Source organism: Scyliorhinus torazame, chromosome 19 (genome assembly GCF_047496885.1).
Source record: "Scyliorhinus torazame isolate Kashiwa2021f chromosome 19, sScyTor2.1, whole genome shotgun sequence".
NCBI classification, from domain to species: Eukaryota; Metazoa; Chordata; class Chondrichthyes; order Carcharhiniformes; family Scyliorhinidae; genus Scyliorhinus; species Scyliorhinus torazame.
In genome coordinates, this window is record NC_092725.1 from 135,280,656 (window position 1) to 135,298,061 (window position 17,406).

The 17,406-nt window shown below is 47.7% G+C and overlaps 1 protein-coding gene across 7 annotated transcripts in view; it reads right to left on the reverse strand.

Moving 5' to 3' along the window:
* The window catches only part of foxp2 (forkhead box P2), a 545,939-nt gene that overhangs the window by 221,127 nt on the left and 307,406 nt on the right, over window positions 1-17,406 (reverse strand). For 6 of the 7 annotated variants that reach the window (XM_072485280.1, XM_072485279.1, XM_072485281.1 and 3 more), the window contains exon 3: window positions 9,683-9,772. In XM_072485280.1, coding sequence (XP_072341381.1) covers window positions 9,683-9,772 — 90 coding nt within the window. Of the gene's footprint in view, window positions 1-9,682; window positions 9,773-9,875; window positions 10,104-17,406 lie in introns of those variants that run through there. The other variant, XM_072485284.1, reaches the window with a different exon arrangement.

A 17,406-nucleotide genomic window follows, 5' to 3' on the forward strand; every position in this document is an offset into this window, starting at 1 on the left:
TGGGTCTCTCGTGCTATTTGTTTTTGGGAACTGGGCGTGGCGGCTGCGGACTGAGTCCAGCACCGCCACAGTCGGGGGAAAGCGGGGCAAGGGGGGCTTTGGCACAGGTTGGGGACACTGGTGGGGGGTGGTCCGGGGATGGCAAGCCTTGCCAAAGGGGGTCATTATTTGGCAGGCAGAGTCCACACACGACCGACGCCATGTTGCACGGTGCGGCCGCTGCAGGCCACCGCTGCATGCATGCGCGGCCACGGCCCCAACAAGCTGGGTGCTCTACGCTGCGTTCTGCTAGCCCCCAACCAGACGGAGGATCGGTGCCCGTTTTGCGCCGATTGTTCAGTCGTAAAACGCCACCGTTCTCACGGCGGCATCAGGACATAGTCTCCATAACGAAGAATCCACCCCTAGATATTTCTGTCAGTTATCAGAGAATGTACAGTGCAGAAGGAGGCCATTCGGCCCACCGGGTCTGCGTCAACCCTTGGAAAGAGCACCTTACTTAAGCCCATGCCTCCAGCATATCCCCGTATCCCACATCTAACCTTTTGGACACTAAGGGCAATTTAGCACAGCCAATTCACCTACCCTGCACATCTTTGGACTGTGAGAGGAAACCGGAGCACCTGGAGGAAACCCACGCACACACGGGGTGAACGTGCAGACTCCGCACTGACAGTGACCCGAGGCCGGAATTGAACCCAGGTCCCTGGAGCTGTGAGGCAGCAGTGCTAGCCACTGTGCCACCATGCCTTCCCATTGGGTTAATGGTGTTGAACGCCATTACCACAGTTAAGATCTATGTGTTATCTATATTAAGATCGATGTGTCACCACCCACAGACAGACTAACAAATAAGTATACATTCATTTTGAAACTCTGATTGTACCTTGCATTTAACACTACATTTGTTGTATGAACAAGATATGGAAAAGGGACAGTGATTTACTGGGATAAATCACCTGGGGAAATTATTTCCTCTTCCAGTTTTTGAGACAGAATAATATTGGAAGAATGCATTACTGGTTAATCCATCACTATTTAGTTCTGCTGCTCGGCTTTTCACCTCTAAATTCTAGTAATGGATAGAAGAGAAAGGTTGGACCAAATGGTCTGAGTTTATCTTATTAAGGCATTCTTTAGGTTGTTAATGATGAACTTGTGAAGCATTCTGTAGCTCAATAGCCAAATTTAAAAGTGAGCAATGTCGTTTAGGTCTGATTTGGAAAGGCAGCACTGCAGTGACAGGTGAACTACGCACAGAATTTGTTTTTTTTCCCCCCATGGAGCATGGATGCAGCAGGCATCTTGCCGAAGAGGTGGCGCGAACGACACAGGTTGGGAATGCAGAAACTACAACAAGTTTGAAAGCTCCACCAGGGGCTAACTCAGGCGGTAAATGTACCGTTAAACAGTCAGCCAGCAAAGCAGTGAATGAGTAGCCTCGGGAAGGCTGTGACTGCGGGGGGGGGGGGGGGGGGGGGGGGGGGCGGGGGACACACCACTTGATCCATATAGACAGGACACCCAGCAAGATGTGTTACGAGGGTCAGCAGCGTCGCTTTTAATGTTGATGTTATTTTGTCCATAACGAGGGTATTTTCTTTCCTTCACAATTGAAGAATCCCAGACTGTAATTTATAATCAAAGTGAATGAATTTTTTCAAAGAAAATACTACCACGCAGCAAATTCTCTCTCCTGACATGCATAATGCCATTTGGATAACCCTGTAATTTCCACTTCGACTACCTTACATATTACATTCTTGCTAACAATTCCATGTGTCATTAGTAATTTCTAACTACTACTTTCTATATCCCGGCTTGCTAATTTACACCAATATTCATGCCTTACCTTTGCGCTCTTTAAATTGCGTAGCATTTTCCAGGCCTCCTACTGTGTGCTCAAAGTTGTTAACATCCAGCTGACTGCTCCTGTGAAATGTTGCCATGCTGTTGCCTCCCCCGAGTATCTGGGGACCTTTCTCTCTGCAAGAAGTGTACTCGTAATCCTCCGGAACAAAGCTTACTCCTATTTCCAGACACTCATCAGAAACACATTTTTCCCAAATGTCACCAAGTCCTTGTCCCCTGCATGCTTCCCCTTTGAGTAAATCCGAGATTTAGGTCACTAGATTTTTGGATATTAGGGGAATCAAGGAAAAGGGAATAGAGTGGGAAAGAGTAGAGTGGGAAAGTGGACTGGAGGTAGAAGATCCAAGGTCACCTTAGCGAATGGTGAAGCAGACTAGGAAGATGGATTCCTGTTTTTGTTTCTTGTGTTTTTGAATTGAAAACACTTGAGCCGGACATGAACCTTTGGACATTTGCGTTGATTAATTGCCTTACGGCCTGCTTCAGAAGCACGTAACATCATTGTTACTAGATGGGCCGTAATCGGTTGCTAAATTATCGTTGCCCCTAAACAAAACTGCATCCTCAGGAATAGCACATTTCGAAATGTGTTTACGTGTCGTCGTGTTACCGGGTTGAAAAACAAGTATCTCTTGCAAGTCGGGGCAATGTAAATTCAGCATTCCCGCGACAACAATGAATTAGAAGCACTGACATCACTCTGCGGTTTAGCTTATAGAAAACTTTCCTCAACATATCCCGGATCTGTATTTTTTAAAATGGGCTTCAAAATTGAGAGTTTACTGAGGACTTTCCGATGAAAGCGGCTACTGTAGATTGATGGAAAGATACATTGAGATTCCCAAAGCTATTCGAGGGGAGGAGATGGTATGGACACCAAGAGGATATTTCCTCCCATAGATTGGAACTAGAGGACACGGTTTAAGAATAAGCAGTTTCTTTTTTAACATTAGGATATTTTTTTCTCTCTCATAAGGTAGATAGGCTGTTCAATTCTCAACTCCAGAAAGCAGTGGACGCTGAGTTAGAACGACAAGCGAGTGCGGGGGTCGAGGGTTATGTGGGGAGGGGCGAGGGGAGGATGGGAAAGTAGAGGAGACATCACAACAAGATCAGCCACAATCTTATCAGATGGCAGAGCAGGCTCGATGGGCCGAATGTCCTCTTCCTGCTCCTAATTCCTATGTTCTTACGTCAAAAAGATGGGAAGCTGAAAGCTAATATATGAAAGAATTAAAGAGTGGATTTTAAGAGTTCAGATGCACGAAGAACTTCGGTGTAACAATAAAGTATATTCCCTTTTTTAAATGCTGGAGGTATACTTTTTTTAATGAGGGTGCAGAGACTGGGCTGCAGTTATTCTTCAAATGTAGCTTTTTGGACAATTGATCTATGGATATTTTTTTAATTATTAATTTATGGGATGTGGATGTCGCTGGCTAGGCCAGCATTTATTGCCCACCCCTAATTGCCTTTGAGAGGGTGGGGATGAGCTGCCCTCTTGAACCGCTGCCTCCATGAGGTGCAGGTAGACCCAGAGTGCTGTTAAGGAGGGAGTTCCAGGATTTTGACCCAGCGACAGTGAAGGAATGTCCAAGTCAGGATGATGAGTGACTTGGAGGGGAACTTCCAGGTGGTGGTGTTCCCATGTGTCTGCCGCTCTTGTCCTTCTCGATGGAAGTGGTTGTGGGTTTGGAAGTCCCTCTCTAAGAAGGCTTGGTAACCTCCTGCAGTGTATCTTGTAGATGGTCCACACGGCTGCCACTGTGCATCAGTGTGGAGGGAATGAATGTTTGTGGATGGGGTACCAATCAAGTGGGGGCTGCTTTGTCCTGAATGGTGATGAGCTTTTTTCATAGAATTTACAGAGCAGAAGGAGGCCGTTCGGCCCATCGAGTCTGCACCGGTTCTTTGAAAGAGCACCCTACCCAAGCCCATACCTCCACCCTATCCCCATAACCCAGTAACCCCATCCAACACTAAGGGCAATTTTGCACACTAAGGGCAACTTAGCATGGCCAATCCACCTAACCTGCACATCTTTGGACTGTGGGAGGAAACCGGAGCACCCGGAGGAAACCCACGCACACACGGGGAGAACGTGCAGACTCCACACAGACAGTGACCCAAGCCGGGAATCGAACCTGGGACCCTGGAGCGAGCTGAGAAGCAATTGTGCTAACCACCATGCTACCGTGCTGCCCTTGAGCTTCTTGCGTGTTGTTGGAGCTCCATTCATCCAGGCAATTGGAGAGTATTCTATCACATTCCTGGCCTGTGCCTTGTAGATGGTGAATAGGCTTTGAGGGGGTCAGGAAATTAGCCACTCGCTGCAGGATTCCTAGCCTCTGGCCTGCTCTTGTACCACAGTACTTATATGGCAAGCCCAGTTCAATTTCTAGTCACTGGTAACCTTCAGGATGTTGACAGTGGGGGATGTTGATGCACATGTGGCAAAGCATTCCAGGAGACAAAAGAATTATATATATTTCAACACTATTTCTGAAAATTCAGTTTAAATTCTACAGTAGTGACAGTGACCCAGGGCTGGGATTCGAACCCGGGTCCTCAGCGCCACAGTCCCAATGCTAACCAATGCACCACATGCAGCCCTCGAACATTGGGGCAGCACGATAGCATTGTGGATAGCACAATTGCTTCACAGCTCCAGGGTCCCAGGTTCGATTCCCGGCTTGGATCACTGTCTGTATGGAGTCTGCACATTCTCCCCGTGTCTGCGTGGGTTTCCTCCTGGTGCTCCGGTTTCTTCCCACAGTCCAAAGATGTGCGGGTTAGGTGAATTGGCCATGCTAGATTGCCCATAGTGTCCAAAATTGCCCTTAGTGTTGGGTGGGGTTACTGGGTTATGGGGATAGAGTGGAGGTGTGGACCTTGGGTGGGGTGCTCTTTCGAACAGCCGGTGCAGACTCGATGGGCCGAATGGCCTCCTTCTGCACTGTAAATTCTATGATCTATGATTATAAACTTAAAACAATATCTACTGTGAAGCTGTACACTCTCAAAGAATGGAGTAAGTGCTTAGGATAACTTCCATGATTTAAAAATGTTGTCAAAGTTTCTTGTTCATTTCACAAGCACATCACGTAGTCCGGGATTCTCCATTTCCCGTAGCTGCGGTCGAGAATTCCAGGTTTGGCGCCAGGCAGTAAGTTCCGGTTCCCCACCGGTGGCTTTGACGTGCTACATTGCATTTTCACTTCCTCTTTTTCACAGCAGAAAACACTTAGCTCCTTTTAGTGTTTCTAAACATTGTGGTTACCATCAAAGCAGGGTAATTGAGATACATTCAAGCGTGAAGGGAAAGATAGATAGAAAATCTACTAATCACCTATCTCTGGAGTAATAAAACCATCAATCACTGGCTAATGTACTGTATTGGTGTGTGAAATTGAATGGAAGATTAACATTTCGAAGGCTGTCAGGGGATTAAACCCTTTCAAGTGTACTTGGCTTTACAGGAAGCCTCTGACACTTGTAACAGCTGCTGCTTTAAGCACTTTTGACTGAGGCAACAGATGTTACGGAAGGGGAAGTGAAAATGCAGAGATTTTTTACTGTACTGCCTGAAATGCTCTTCAGCATTCAGGAAAGGTGACTGATGGGCATCTCTGACAGGGGGAGGGGTCCGATGAGGCAGGGAGGGGTCTGATTATGGTCGGTTCGGAGGAGGGGTGTTGGATTGTGTGCTATGGGGGGAGGTGACCTGTTATTCCCACGGTGAGGGGGAGGATGTCACTACCTGTAAGCAGGGTGGGATTCACGTTGTGGGGGCAGGGGAGGCCACCGATGGACCTCGATATCGGGCCGCGCAATCAAAATGGTGGCCCGATACAGGGATTCCGATGGATTCTGGCAAACTCTCCCTAAAGCATAAATCAGCATGGTAAAGGGGAGTGACCCGCATACCAGGCCCCACTCCTAGCGCCAGCGGAGACCAGTAGTGATTCTCCGCTGGTGGGAGCACATAGGCTCCAGAATGGAGAATTCCAGCCTGAGTCCCAAGACAAAGATAGATGCTCGAATTGATGGGATGGAGGAACTCAGCCATAAATAATCATTAAACACACAAGTAACAATTCCACAAACAATTATTCGCTTGCAAATCTGGAGACTGGTTTCTAACAAGATATTCAATTGTGAAAACATCCCAATGGAGCTTAATTCTGGGTCAAACACATAGATGTCCATTATAGATCGCTACAACATCCAAAAACACACAGCACCAGTTTCCAACTGTACACTGATGATACCCAGAACCATCTTATTACCAAATCTCTTCACCCCTCCACTCTCTCTAAACAGCTCATCTCACAGCAGGTACCAACTGAGCAAAAACTTCTTCCAGCGAAATACTGAGAAGACAATTGTCTTTGGTCCCTGCCAAAAACTCCATCTTCTAGCGATCAACTCCATTCCTGCTCGTTGTGTCTCAGACTTAACCAGGCTGTTCACAAACTTGGTGTTGTATTTAATTCCAAGGGCGGACTTTTATTTCCCCATCACGATGGGTAACGAGCTGTTCAAGAATCCATTGACTTTGGCGACACCACAAAGTCCTGCTGGCAAAACATTCTGCCCCAAGATAAGCTTCCAACTCCATATCCACGCCATCATTAGGACTGCCTATCCCCTCTAACATCCGCCCTTGCCTCAGCTCATCTTGTCTCTGTTATCTCCAGTCTTAATTAAACCAAGGCACTCCTGGTCAGTTTCCGATCATCCACTCTCCTGAACTGGAGGGCATTCAAAATTGTGCTACTCATCTTGCACCAAGTCCTGATCACCCTCCGTCCTGTGCTCATTCACCTACATTGGCTCAAGCAATGCCTTGTTTTCAAAGCTCTCCATTGGCTACCCCCTTTCCTATCTCCAGCAGTCCTAAACCCGTCTGAGAGCGGCACGGTGGCACAGTGGTCCGCACCGCTGCCTCACAGCGCGAGCTGCCCCTGTTCAATTCCGGCTTTGGGTGTCTGTGTGGCGTTTGCACGTTCTCCCCGTGTGTGCGTGGGTTTCCTCCAGGTGCACCGGTTTCCTCCCACAGTCCAAAGACGTGCAGGTTAGGTGGAATGACCGTGATAAATTTCTCCTTAGTGTCCAAAAGGCTAGGTGGGGGGCTTTTTCAGAGGGACACGACTGGCCATAGGGCCTCCTTCGGCTCTTTCGGGAATTCTATGGTCTAAGAGATATCGGTGCACCCTCAATTCTGGCCTTCAATTCCTGATTTCAATCATTGTACCACTGGCAGTGTGTCTTCATCAACTGAGGCCCCGCTGTGGAATTCCCTCTTGAAATCTCTCTGCCCCTTTTTTTCTTTACGACATTCCTTAAGGCTTAGATTCTCCACTCCCGCGCTGGTTGGGACAATCGCCTGGGCCGCCAAAATTTCCCGCGACGCCGGTCCGACGCCCTCCCGCGATTCTCCCAAGCGGCGGGCCCCGTCAAGTTCCGCGGGCCGCAGGTCGGAGAATCGCCCGCGACACCCAAAATGGCGATTCTCCGGCACCCCTGCTATTCTCAGGCCCGGATGGGCCGAGCGGCCAGCCCAAAATGGCGGGTTCCCCCCTGCGCCGTCCACACCTGGTCGCTGCCATCGGGAACAGCGCGGGAACGCTGGGGGGGGGGGGGGGGGGAGGGATCCTGCACCGGGGAGGTACCTCAAATGTGGGGTGGCCCGCGATCGGTGCCCACAGATCGTCGGGCCGTCCTTTCTGAAGGAGGACCTCCTTTCTTCCACAGCCCCGCAAGATCCGTCTGCCATCTTCTTGCGGGGCGGACTCGGAGAGGACGCCAACCACGTATGCGCGGGTGACGCCAGATATGCGGCGCTGGCTGCGTCATGTATGCGGCGCCGCCTTTACGTGCCGACAAGGCCTGGTGCGTGTAAATGATGCAGCCCCGCTCCTCGCCCATTATCGGGCCCTGAATCGGTCCGGATAGGGGCCGTTGTGCGCCGTCGTGAACCTCGACGGCGTTCACGACGGTGTAGGCACTTCGGCGCGGGAGTGGAGAATCCCGCCCCATCTTTTTGGCCAAACCTTTGGTCAAAAATTGTCACATTTCTAATGGTGGCCCAATTGAGCTTAGCTAACTCAACGCAGGTTGGGGACTTTCTGATCTGCATGTATCAGGTAATCATTGGATCAAGTGATTGGATCTGAGATATTGTAGAATCCCAACTGATATTTGCTTTATCCACAATTAGAAATTCTTTGCACCAAATCATATCAGTTGACCAGTTGCCTAAACATCCCAGTTCAACAGTCATTCGGTAAGATCAATCAATCAATTTTTTATGCACATAATATTATCAGTCGTATTTCAGATTTTGAAACTGCAATTATTTTGTCTCAGTGCAGCTATGGTTTGGTCTAATGCGTAACGAGCAATGCTAATTCAGGTTCAAGTACAATGATCAAGCAAATTACATACTTTATCCAGCAATGTTGGTAGCAGGAAAGATCCCACACATTTCTCTAAACAATTCTGTCAACAGTTTGACGCTCACACTAAACACGCATTCTATATGCCACTAGACCATAATTAGTTATGCAGGGGTGTGACTCCAAATGAAGGTGTTGGCATTGTAGCACTCTGTGAAAATATTAACTCTGAGTTAACTTCAATTTTCTCTCCTCTAATTAAATGCACATGGTACTAATGAGCTAACCTACTGTTCCTTGATAGCACTAATTAGCTGAGAGGAGAACACACACTCACACTGCAATTTAAACCTAAAAATAAGGTTGAAAATATGCTAATTGCCGATATAATTTAAAACAGAACAAGTTGAGGAAATTGTCATAATAAGGCGAATGGACCACATTTTGGTAAGACAGCCAGCATTTCTTCTGTTCCTGTCTTGATGCAAAACAACACAAAGGGATGTTTTGATTGGTGTTTTGCAGGGTCAACAAAGTTCCTGTCTTTCCAAGTAAACAAGAAAAATGATTCAACTTCTACAAGCACCAAGAATTGCAGCATGTAGCACTACTACCCTCAATGTACAGCTCGATGTAACAACACAATCAGAATACTTATGCTTTCCTCTTTGAAATAGTAACAACAGAAACCGTTCCATTAAAAGTGTGCCACTCATTGCGATCACTATTTTTTAATAGGACTTTCAAAGATAGCTTCATATAGTGCGGGTCCTGGACGTGTAATTCACCCAGAGTTCTTGCACTTGATCCTGGAGTTAATTTTATTTCGCAGTTTGAAGGGACTGCCACAGATTTGCAGCGATGTGTGAGCAAAGATTGCCCACCCCTCTTTTAGAGGTCAAAGCTGCAACGGCAGGTGCAATCTTCAGCGGGCATCAGTCCAGACTGTAAACAGGTCTGCTCTCTCAGCCTGGCATTGAATGTTTAGTAAATGGTAGAAGTTGATTTCATTCCTCATCTATGCCTATATATACTCTGTAAGTACTCTGCACATTGAAGGTATTTACAGCTAGTCATTCATGTTGTTATTGCTTGAAAGCAGAAATATTCTTTTATAGTTCACTTAATTTATAGTATACACAAGTTAAATCATTCAGCAGGCTGCCTCTCTCCACCCCACATAACTGAACAATGTTGGTAACTGAATCACATGGATACTTGAAAAGAAAAAGCCATGCTGTAAAACTAATCCATTTGAAGAAATCATATGCAGGGCCAATTATGTGAATCTTACTCCACCATTTTATTTTGCGTGTGCACTGGAATATAATATTCACTTTAAAAAATGCTCAAGTTTCTGAAGGCTTTCAATGATTGCGGTGACAAAAGATCAGTAACAACCTGCTGACCTGCAATGTTCGCTGTTTGTCGTTCCCCTTTGGAGATTTCAGACCAGTGGTTTGTTGCTGAAGAAGAAGCTGCCTAGCTGCTTGTAATGCCTGCAAGCCAAAAACAAATAACACATTATTATTCATAAAGTTTGTTTCCTTAAGCTGCGACCTCAGTTTTATTATTAACGTCACGGCAATCTTGGATACATACAAAATGCAACTCTTAGTTTGTGACAGTCCACCTTTTCTCTCCAACAGCCAGCACTTTCCTCTTCAATGTTTATTTTCACCTCATGCAGCCACCAGCTTCTGCCAGATCAGTTACTTTCTCTTTGTTTTTTTTTCATAACACGTTCAAATATTGCATGACACAAGTTTCTTTTCAAACCTGCAGCTGACCATGAAACTGCACATATGCAGCCAAGAGTTCCTGTACAACACTACAGGAAGAGCAAAGCCTCATAGTACATTACAAACTGATGTAAACTGCATCAATAGACTTATTTCCGCTAGGGATTCATCCACTGTGTGTGTGTGTGTGTGTGTGTGTGTGTTCAACAGAAATGACCCCCCTCCCCCTCTTATTACCATAGATTTGCATATTCATAATATCATTTTGGTGCAGAAGCGCAAGACTTCAAATGTTACTGGAAGCTGTAATTAAAATTGACAAATCAACATCAGATATCTTGCAACTGGATTAACTCGGATTCTGCACTGTAGATTGCAGGCGGGGAAAATGCTTACAATATGAAAAACTAAGGTCTTCATTTTAATGATGAGAAAAGAAGGGATGTTGTAATAAATGAGAACAGTTGATTATTTCACTGGTGCTTGTCATTAATGATTAAATATATGTTTTAGGTGAAACGTAATTTTGTACCTTTTACGCCACCTGTGAGTTTAAATACAAGTATTCGTCGGGCTGTGAGCACAGTGGTCACACTAAAGTGCAGTGATTTTATTTTCCCGTCAGTTCCAGAAGATCGAAAAGTACAGCTGGAAAGTGTGTCATTGTCAGGACTAAATAAATGGTAATAAAAATATTTGGACTCAAACACAAAGGAATAACATCACACAAAATAAAAATCAAAGCGTTGGGATGCCAACCGGATTATGTTGCAAAACAAAGAAGTGAAAGCTCGAAATTAAGTTGATTTCTTCACTAGAATCAACCTATCGACAATATAGGCAATGGACAGGTACTGCACGTCAAAGAACTCCTTGCAACAGACTCCGGAAAAATGTCTTGGCCGACAGAGATCCATGGAGTCATCAAAAACAAAATCGTTAGCACATGAAATGTGATAAAAAATTTAGGTGCAGAGAGTAAAGAATCACTTGATCAATCTGGTTTGAAAAAAACATCCGATTCACCTCTGATGGGGTAAAGTACATTTTTGATTAGAATCAAGGGGTTGGTTTTCTAGTATTTTCCAGTATCCATGACAACAGTTGCTTTGACAGGATGTGCATATGGCATTACACTGCCAGCTGGTGTGAACAATGTTTGAACTACTGCATTGAGATGCTGAGCAAACAGAAAAAAGTTGCCACGTCTTAACCCTCAGGGAAGGCAGTCATCCCCTGATCAATTATGAAAAGACAGAGAGGGCTGCTACAGTCTGGCTCCAAGCAAGTTTTTTTTTTGAACAGGCAGGCAGACGCACAAAAACCAAAGTAAACAAACGGAGTACAGCAGCACCATCCCCTAACAACATTGATTTGTCTAGCCATAGAGAGCTCTGGTAACAATTTGCTAAGCATATTCCTAACATTTGGAGACTTTTGCAAAACAATCACTTTATTGTTACACGAGGCTTTCTCCTTCCTTTTCCCCCAAACGGCACATTCTCAGGAAAATTCAACTTGGCGCAGAACATATTTAATGACATCTGATAAATCTTGTTGCCTCTTACAATTTCCTTCTCGGTGGCATTTATTTTAAGTCATAAAAGGGTGAGGGATTGGAAGGTGGCACACTTTGAGACATTCAATACATCATACATCGTGTGGGGTTGCATACGTACATTGCATAACAAGACAATGTGATATATGACGGTTAAATTATACGGAATAAGCTAAATTGTTGTGACTGTTTCACATCGCTCATTTGTTTCAGAAAACACAAAGCACTAATTTTTTTTAGTTCTGTGAACCAACACTTAACACAGCCTTTGAAAAATTTAAGACTGAAGGTGCCATATTGGATAAAGGCCCAATTGAAAGCCTTGTGGGAAAAGGAATTGGCAATACTCTGCAATTTAACAGCGAGAGATGGTAATGAACAGAAATTAAATCTCTGACAAGGGGTCGCACCCAAAACATCAACATGCTGTTTGTCCTTCCATGTATTAACAAACCTTCAAACACATTTTTTGTTTGAACCTTCCAACATTTCTGGTTTTGTTTTTTAATTAGATTTGCAGAATGGAATTGGAAGTATTTCAGTATTATGCTTCAGCTATTTGTTTGATTTCAATATCCAACAATCTTCATAAAACTGAACGAAAATGCAACCAACTGAAGCTGAACTATAATGGTGAGAAGTCCCAGAAAGGAGACATTATTCACAAATTTATTTAGTGGCTGAATAACACATTGCTTACTGAAAGCAGTGAAATCCAATATTTAGGCCTCAGACACCTGCTAATGTGTTTGTTCATGAAGTCAACTTGAGATGTGAACAAAGGGGTAACCCAATTTTGAAATAAAAGCTGCTATTTTGAATAAATTACTAGTTTTGGAGAATTGTCAGAAGGAGTGAGGAGGGACACAGCACTGCAATTTGATACGAGAGAGCCAATCGCAACAAATGTTCTTTTTATTTTTCAACGTTATCCATTTAATATTCAGTTAGCTTACATCCTGAACGCAACTTCATGGAGATGGGCCATATGTTTACAGATTTTGCTGTATACATTCACTCCATAAATTGTTTCAAATGATCCCAGCAGACTGAGATCCAGCAACTACCATGCGGTTTTTATGTGCACATTTGTTTTGAACTTAGTAAATCTGGGGCACGATTAAACGGAAACATTTCGAAGGGCGCAGTTCAACAAAATGGGAACATAGTTCCACAGTGAGCCCATTTAATCGCGTGCTTTCTGGCGCTCGCAGCGCTGAGAAACACATCTCTAGAAAATGCCACTTGCATTAAATAAGGTGGAACGCACGGCTGGGGTCGCATGCGTCCCGTTTTCTACACTGAGGAGCTCCGCTCGCTGGAACTCCTCAATATAGCGAGAGATTGGGACAGTATTTTTAAATGGCGTCCCGATCTCTGAGGCCCCTGGCGTGACACCCAACGCTCCGAGAGAGCGTCGGTGAGATCCACACTGCTATTTAATCACACTCGAGTCATTTTTGGGGGACTTGCGGAGTTTCTTCCCGGTCTAGTCCACACTTTTCTTTCATCACTGGGAGCTGAACACATCAGCGAATCCGACTCCTCAGACATCGGGCCACCTTTTTGAAAGGGTGCCCAGATCTCTGTATGTTTGAGGATCCCCACATGCCCCATCCACAGGCAATGTCACCCCCCCCCCCCCACACACACATGGGCATCACCCCACAGTCGCCTCCCCCCGCCCACAAATGAGGACGCCGTGCTATGGGGTCACTGAGGGGGCCCCTTTTCAGGCCTCCCCACATTCCCTTTTGGGCTGCCTCCCTTTCAGGACCCCCACCCAGACTGCCTCAACCTTTCAGAGGCCCCTCGGTATCCACTCTTCACCACCTCCCTCCAAGCCTTCATACATCCTCATCCCCTTTTTATGGGCAGGGCCCCCCCCTCAGGCTACCCTGGAACCTGGACACTCTATATGTCCCAGGCACCTTGGCTGTGCCAGGAATGCAGTGCTGAGGGAAAGCCAGGGTGCCATCCTGCCCTGTCCCCAACAACGCAGGGGTCTCCAATGACCTGGGGGGGAACCCCCCCTCCCCTCCCTCCCCTCTCACTCCCCCCCTCCCCCCGCCCCCCAAATGCCATTCTGTCCGTTTGGGTGGGCAAGTACTAAACGTCGCCCGGGTGGGGTCTCCTCGGTGAGGCTGATAGATCCCGGGAGCTCACTTAAATATGCGAGCCTGGATCCTGCTCACAATGGGTGGGATCCAGACCACGACATCTCGCAAGATCTTGTTAGATCACGCAGGGCGTCACAGCCATCGGGAATCCCGGAAGCATTCTCTCGCACCATTTACCGGCCACGAACCGTCCCAATTCCCAGTAAACCATGGTCTTTTTATTCAGTATTAAGCATATCAGTTCGATGACGTTGTTTTGTTTACATTATATACAAATACATTGTGGTGCTAACTGCCAACATAACATGTAAGCAGACATCACCCCAAGTCCTCAGGGTTCCTGCAAATTTATTTTAAGTCAACCTGAATCTTCACGCCATCGCATAACAGGCAATGGGGAAAATATTCATTACGAAAATGGTCAAAGTAAAAACACAAATACTTGAATACTGCACAGAATAATACCTAATGAATGCATTATGAAGCAACATTCATTGCAATCACGCAATAGTTGATAGTTACCATTGTTGCTATTCAAAGTGCTTTCAAGTAAAATAAAATCAGTGGAAAAATGGCAATTTCTAATAACTTAATTCAACTATGAATCAGAGGACTATTTTGCACACCCAATCTAGCACTCATTTTAATTTTGCTTTATAATATGCAGCGTTAAATATTTAAGTACAGTCTTTTTTTTTTGCAGATGTTACATGATGTATGTGCATTTTCCAAAGCTGCAACTGAAATTTCAACCCAAAATCATTTCTGACGAGACATAACAAGATGTAAACTATGTGTAAACATAATCCTACTCTGGCATCCTATTGGCACAGTATTTTGAGTTATAATGATGTAAGTTTACGAAATAAAAACTTAGTTGAGGTCTGTGCAACTTTTGTTTTTCCGATTGTGAAATATCGTTCGCTCAGAAACCGCTTCGATGTTTTGAGTAAAGTTATTACTTACCACCTCCACGTGAAATATTAAAAGAGTAACGAGTAAAATGCGGATCTTTTTAATTACGACAAAAGTAAATATAATTTTCTGGAGGTAAGATGCCGCTTATGACTGTAACTGAAAAATATGGCTGTTTAACCTATCAGCATGTCACATTTCAGACGGTAAAATGAAAAATGACATCTGCACCCATTAATATCTTCAATGTATAAACAGCACAGTACGACACATTCTCGAGAGCTCAGCTGAAGGCTACGAAATCTCTCCCTCTCTCAAACATAAATAATGAGGCACTCAGAAGCATATTTGATGTTGATATTCATCTCTGAGAAAAACACTGCAGCCCGGGCTTCTTATGAAAACAGATGCAGCCCGAATGGATCTCCTATAATTGGTTTCAGATAGCAAGGTCAGAAGAAATGCAATACAAGAAACTGTTATGAGGAACAGGGAGAAACACGAATGTTTACACAGGCACTCCCCAGTGCACATTGACAGGATAAGTACTCTTTCCAAATAGCCAGTCTGAAAGAAAATTTACCACAAGACAAGCTGACGCTTACCTCCTTTCATTTTGTTTGAATTCGCTAATAATCTGACCGATAAAGCTATGCGGCGCAGCAAACAAATAAAAATTACCCATTACCTGTTGTTATCCTAGAATAGTAAGGAATTCAATCACTTCAGCAGGCGCTCATTTTTTTTTTAACAAAACGGATTGAATTTCCTTGCATGTGCCTTCATTCCCTATGCAATGTTCAATGAGTGACTTGGATGAGCTAAATGAATATTCCAGGGAAAAGAAGTCAGGACGTTTGGAATTATGCAAAACGGTGAAAAGGCAAAAAAATTTGAGCTTGACTTCTGTGAAGCTTTTTAACCAATGGAATATTCTGAATCGATTTTTAAACACGTAAGATAGTATTTTTGTTTGAATCGCTGCTGCAGTGGCAGCTTCGCAAAAAGTATAAACTGAAGTTGCAGTACAAAATAGACATGGGGCGGGATTCTCCGACCCCCCGCCGGGTCGGAGAATCGCTGGGGGGGGGCGGGGGGGGCGTAAATCCCGCGCCCGCCGCCCGCCGAATTCTCCGAAGGGTGAAAAGTCGGCGGGGCATCAATCGAGCCAGCCTGCCTCGGAGAATGGCAGGGGCTGGCCCGAGACAATGGACTCCGGGGCTGCCCATATTCTCCCGGCCGGATGGGCCGAAGTCCTGGCATAAATGAAAACACCTTTTTAACGGCGTTCACCAGTGCTGATGGTTGACGCCATCCAGCGTGGAGGTAGGTCACGGCCTGGGGGGTGGCCGCAGGAGAGGTGATGGCGTGGCCGCAGTCTGTGTGTGTGTGGGGGAGAGGTGTGTGTGGGTGTGTGCGGGGCGGGGGCGGGGTGGGGTGGGGTGGGCTTCAGGGGAGTGCCGGGGAAGGGGGGATGAGTGCCGGGGAGGGGGGGGATGAGTGCCGGGTACGGGGGGATGAGTGCCGGGGAGGGGGGGTGAGTCCCGGGGACGGGGGGGATGAGTGCCGGGGAGGGGGGGGATGAGTGCCGGGTACGGGGGGATGAGTGCCGGGGAGGGGGGGTGAGTGCCGGGGGGTTGGGGGAGATGAGTGCCGGGTACGGGGGGGATGAGTGCCGGGTACGGGGCGATGAATGCCGGGGACGGGGGGGATGAGTGCCGGGTACGGGGGGGTAAGTGCCGGGGAGGGGGGATGAGTGTCGCGGATGGGGGAATGAGTGCCGGGGAGGGGGGGGATGAGTGCCGGGTACGGGGGGATGAGTGCCGGGGAGGGGGGGTGAGTGCCGGGGGGGTGGGGGAGATGAGTGCCGGGTACGGGGAGGATGAGTGCCGGGTACGGGGCGATGAATGCCGGGGACGGGGGGGATGAGTGCCGGGTACGGGGGGGTAAGTGCCGGGGAGGGGGGATGAGTGTCGCGGATGGGGGAATGAGTGCCGAAGGGGGGGGGATGAGTGCCGGGGAGGGGGGGATGAGTGCCGGGTACGAGGGGATGAGTGCCAGGGAGGGGGGGGGATGAGTGCCGCGGAGGGGGGGATGAGTGCCGCGGAGGGGGGGATGAGTGCCGGGGACGGGGACGGGGACGGGGGAGATGAGTGCCGGGGAGGGGGGGATGAGTGCCGCGGAGGGGGGGATGAGTGCCGGGGACGGGGGGGATGAGTGCCGGGGAGGGGGGGATGAGTGCCGGGGACGGGGGGGGGGATGAGTGCCAGGGACAGGGGGATGAGTGCCAGGTACGGGGGGATGAGTGCCGGGGAGGGGGGGATGAGTGCCGGGTACGGGGGGGTGAGTGCCGGGTACGGGGGGATGAGTGCCGGGTACGAGGGGATGAGTGCCAGGGAGGGGGGGGGGATGAGTGCCGCGGAGGGGGGGATGAGTGCCGCGGAGGGGGGGATGAGTGCCGGGGACGGAGACGGGGACGGGGGAGATGAGTGCCGGGGAGGGGGGGATGAGTGCCGCGGAGGGGGGGATGAGTGCCGGGGACGGGGGGGATGAGTGCCGGGGAGGGGGGGATGAGTGCCGGGGACGGGGGGGGGGATGAGTGCCAGGGACAGGGGGATGAGTGCCAGGTACGGGGGGATGAGTGCCGGGGAGGGGGGGTGAGTGCCGGGGAGGGGGGGATGAGTGCCGGGTACGGGGGGATGAGTGCCGCGTATGGGGGGATGAGTGCCAGGGAGGGGGGGGATGAGTGCTGCGGAGGGGGGGATGAGTGCCGGGGACGGGGGGGATGAGTGCCGGGG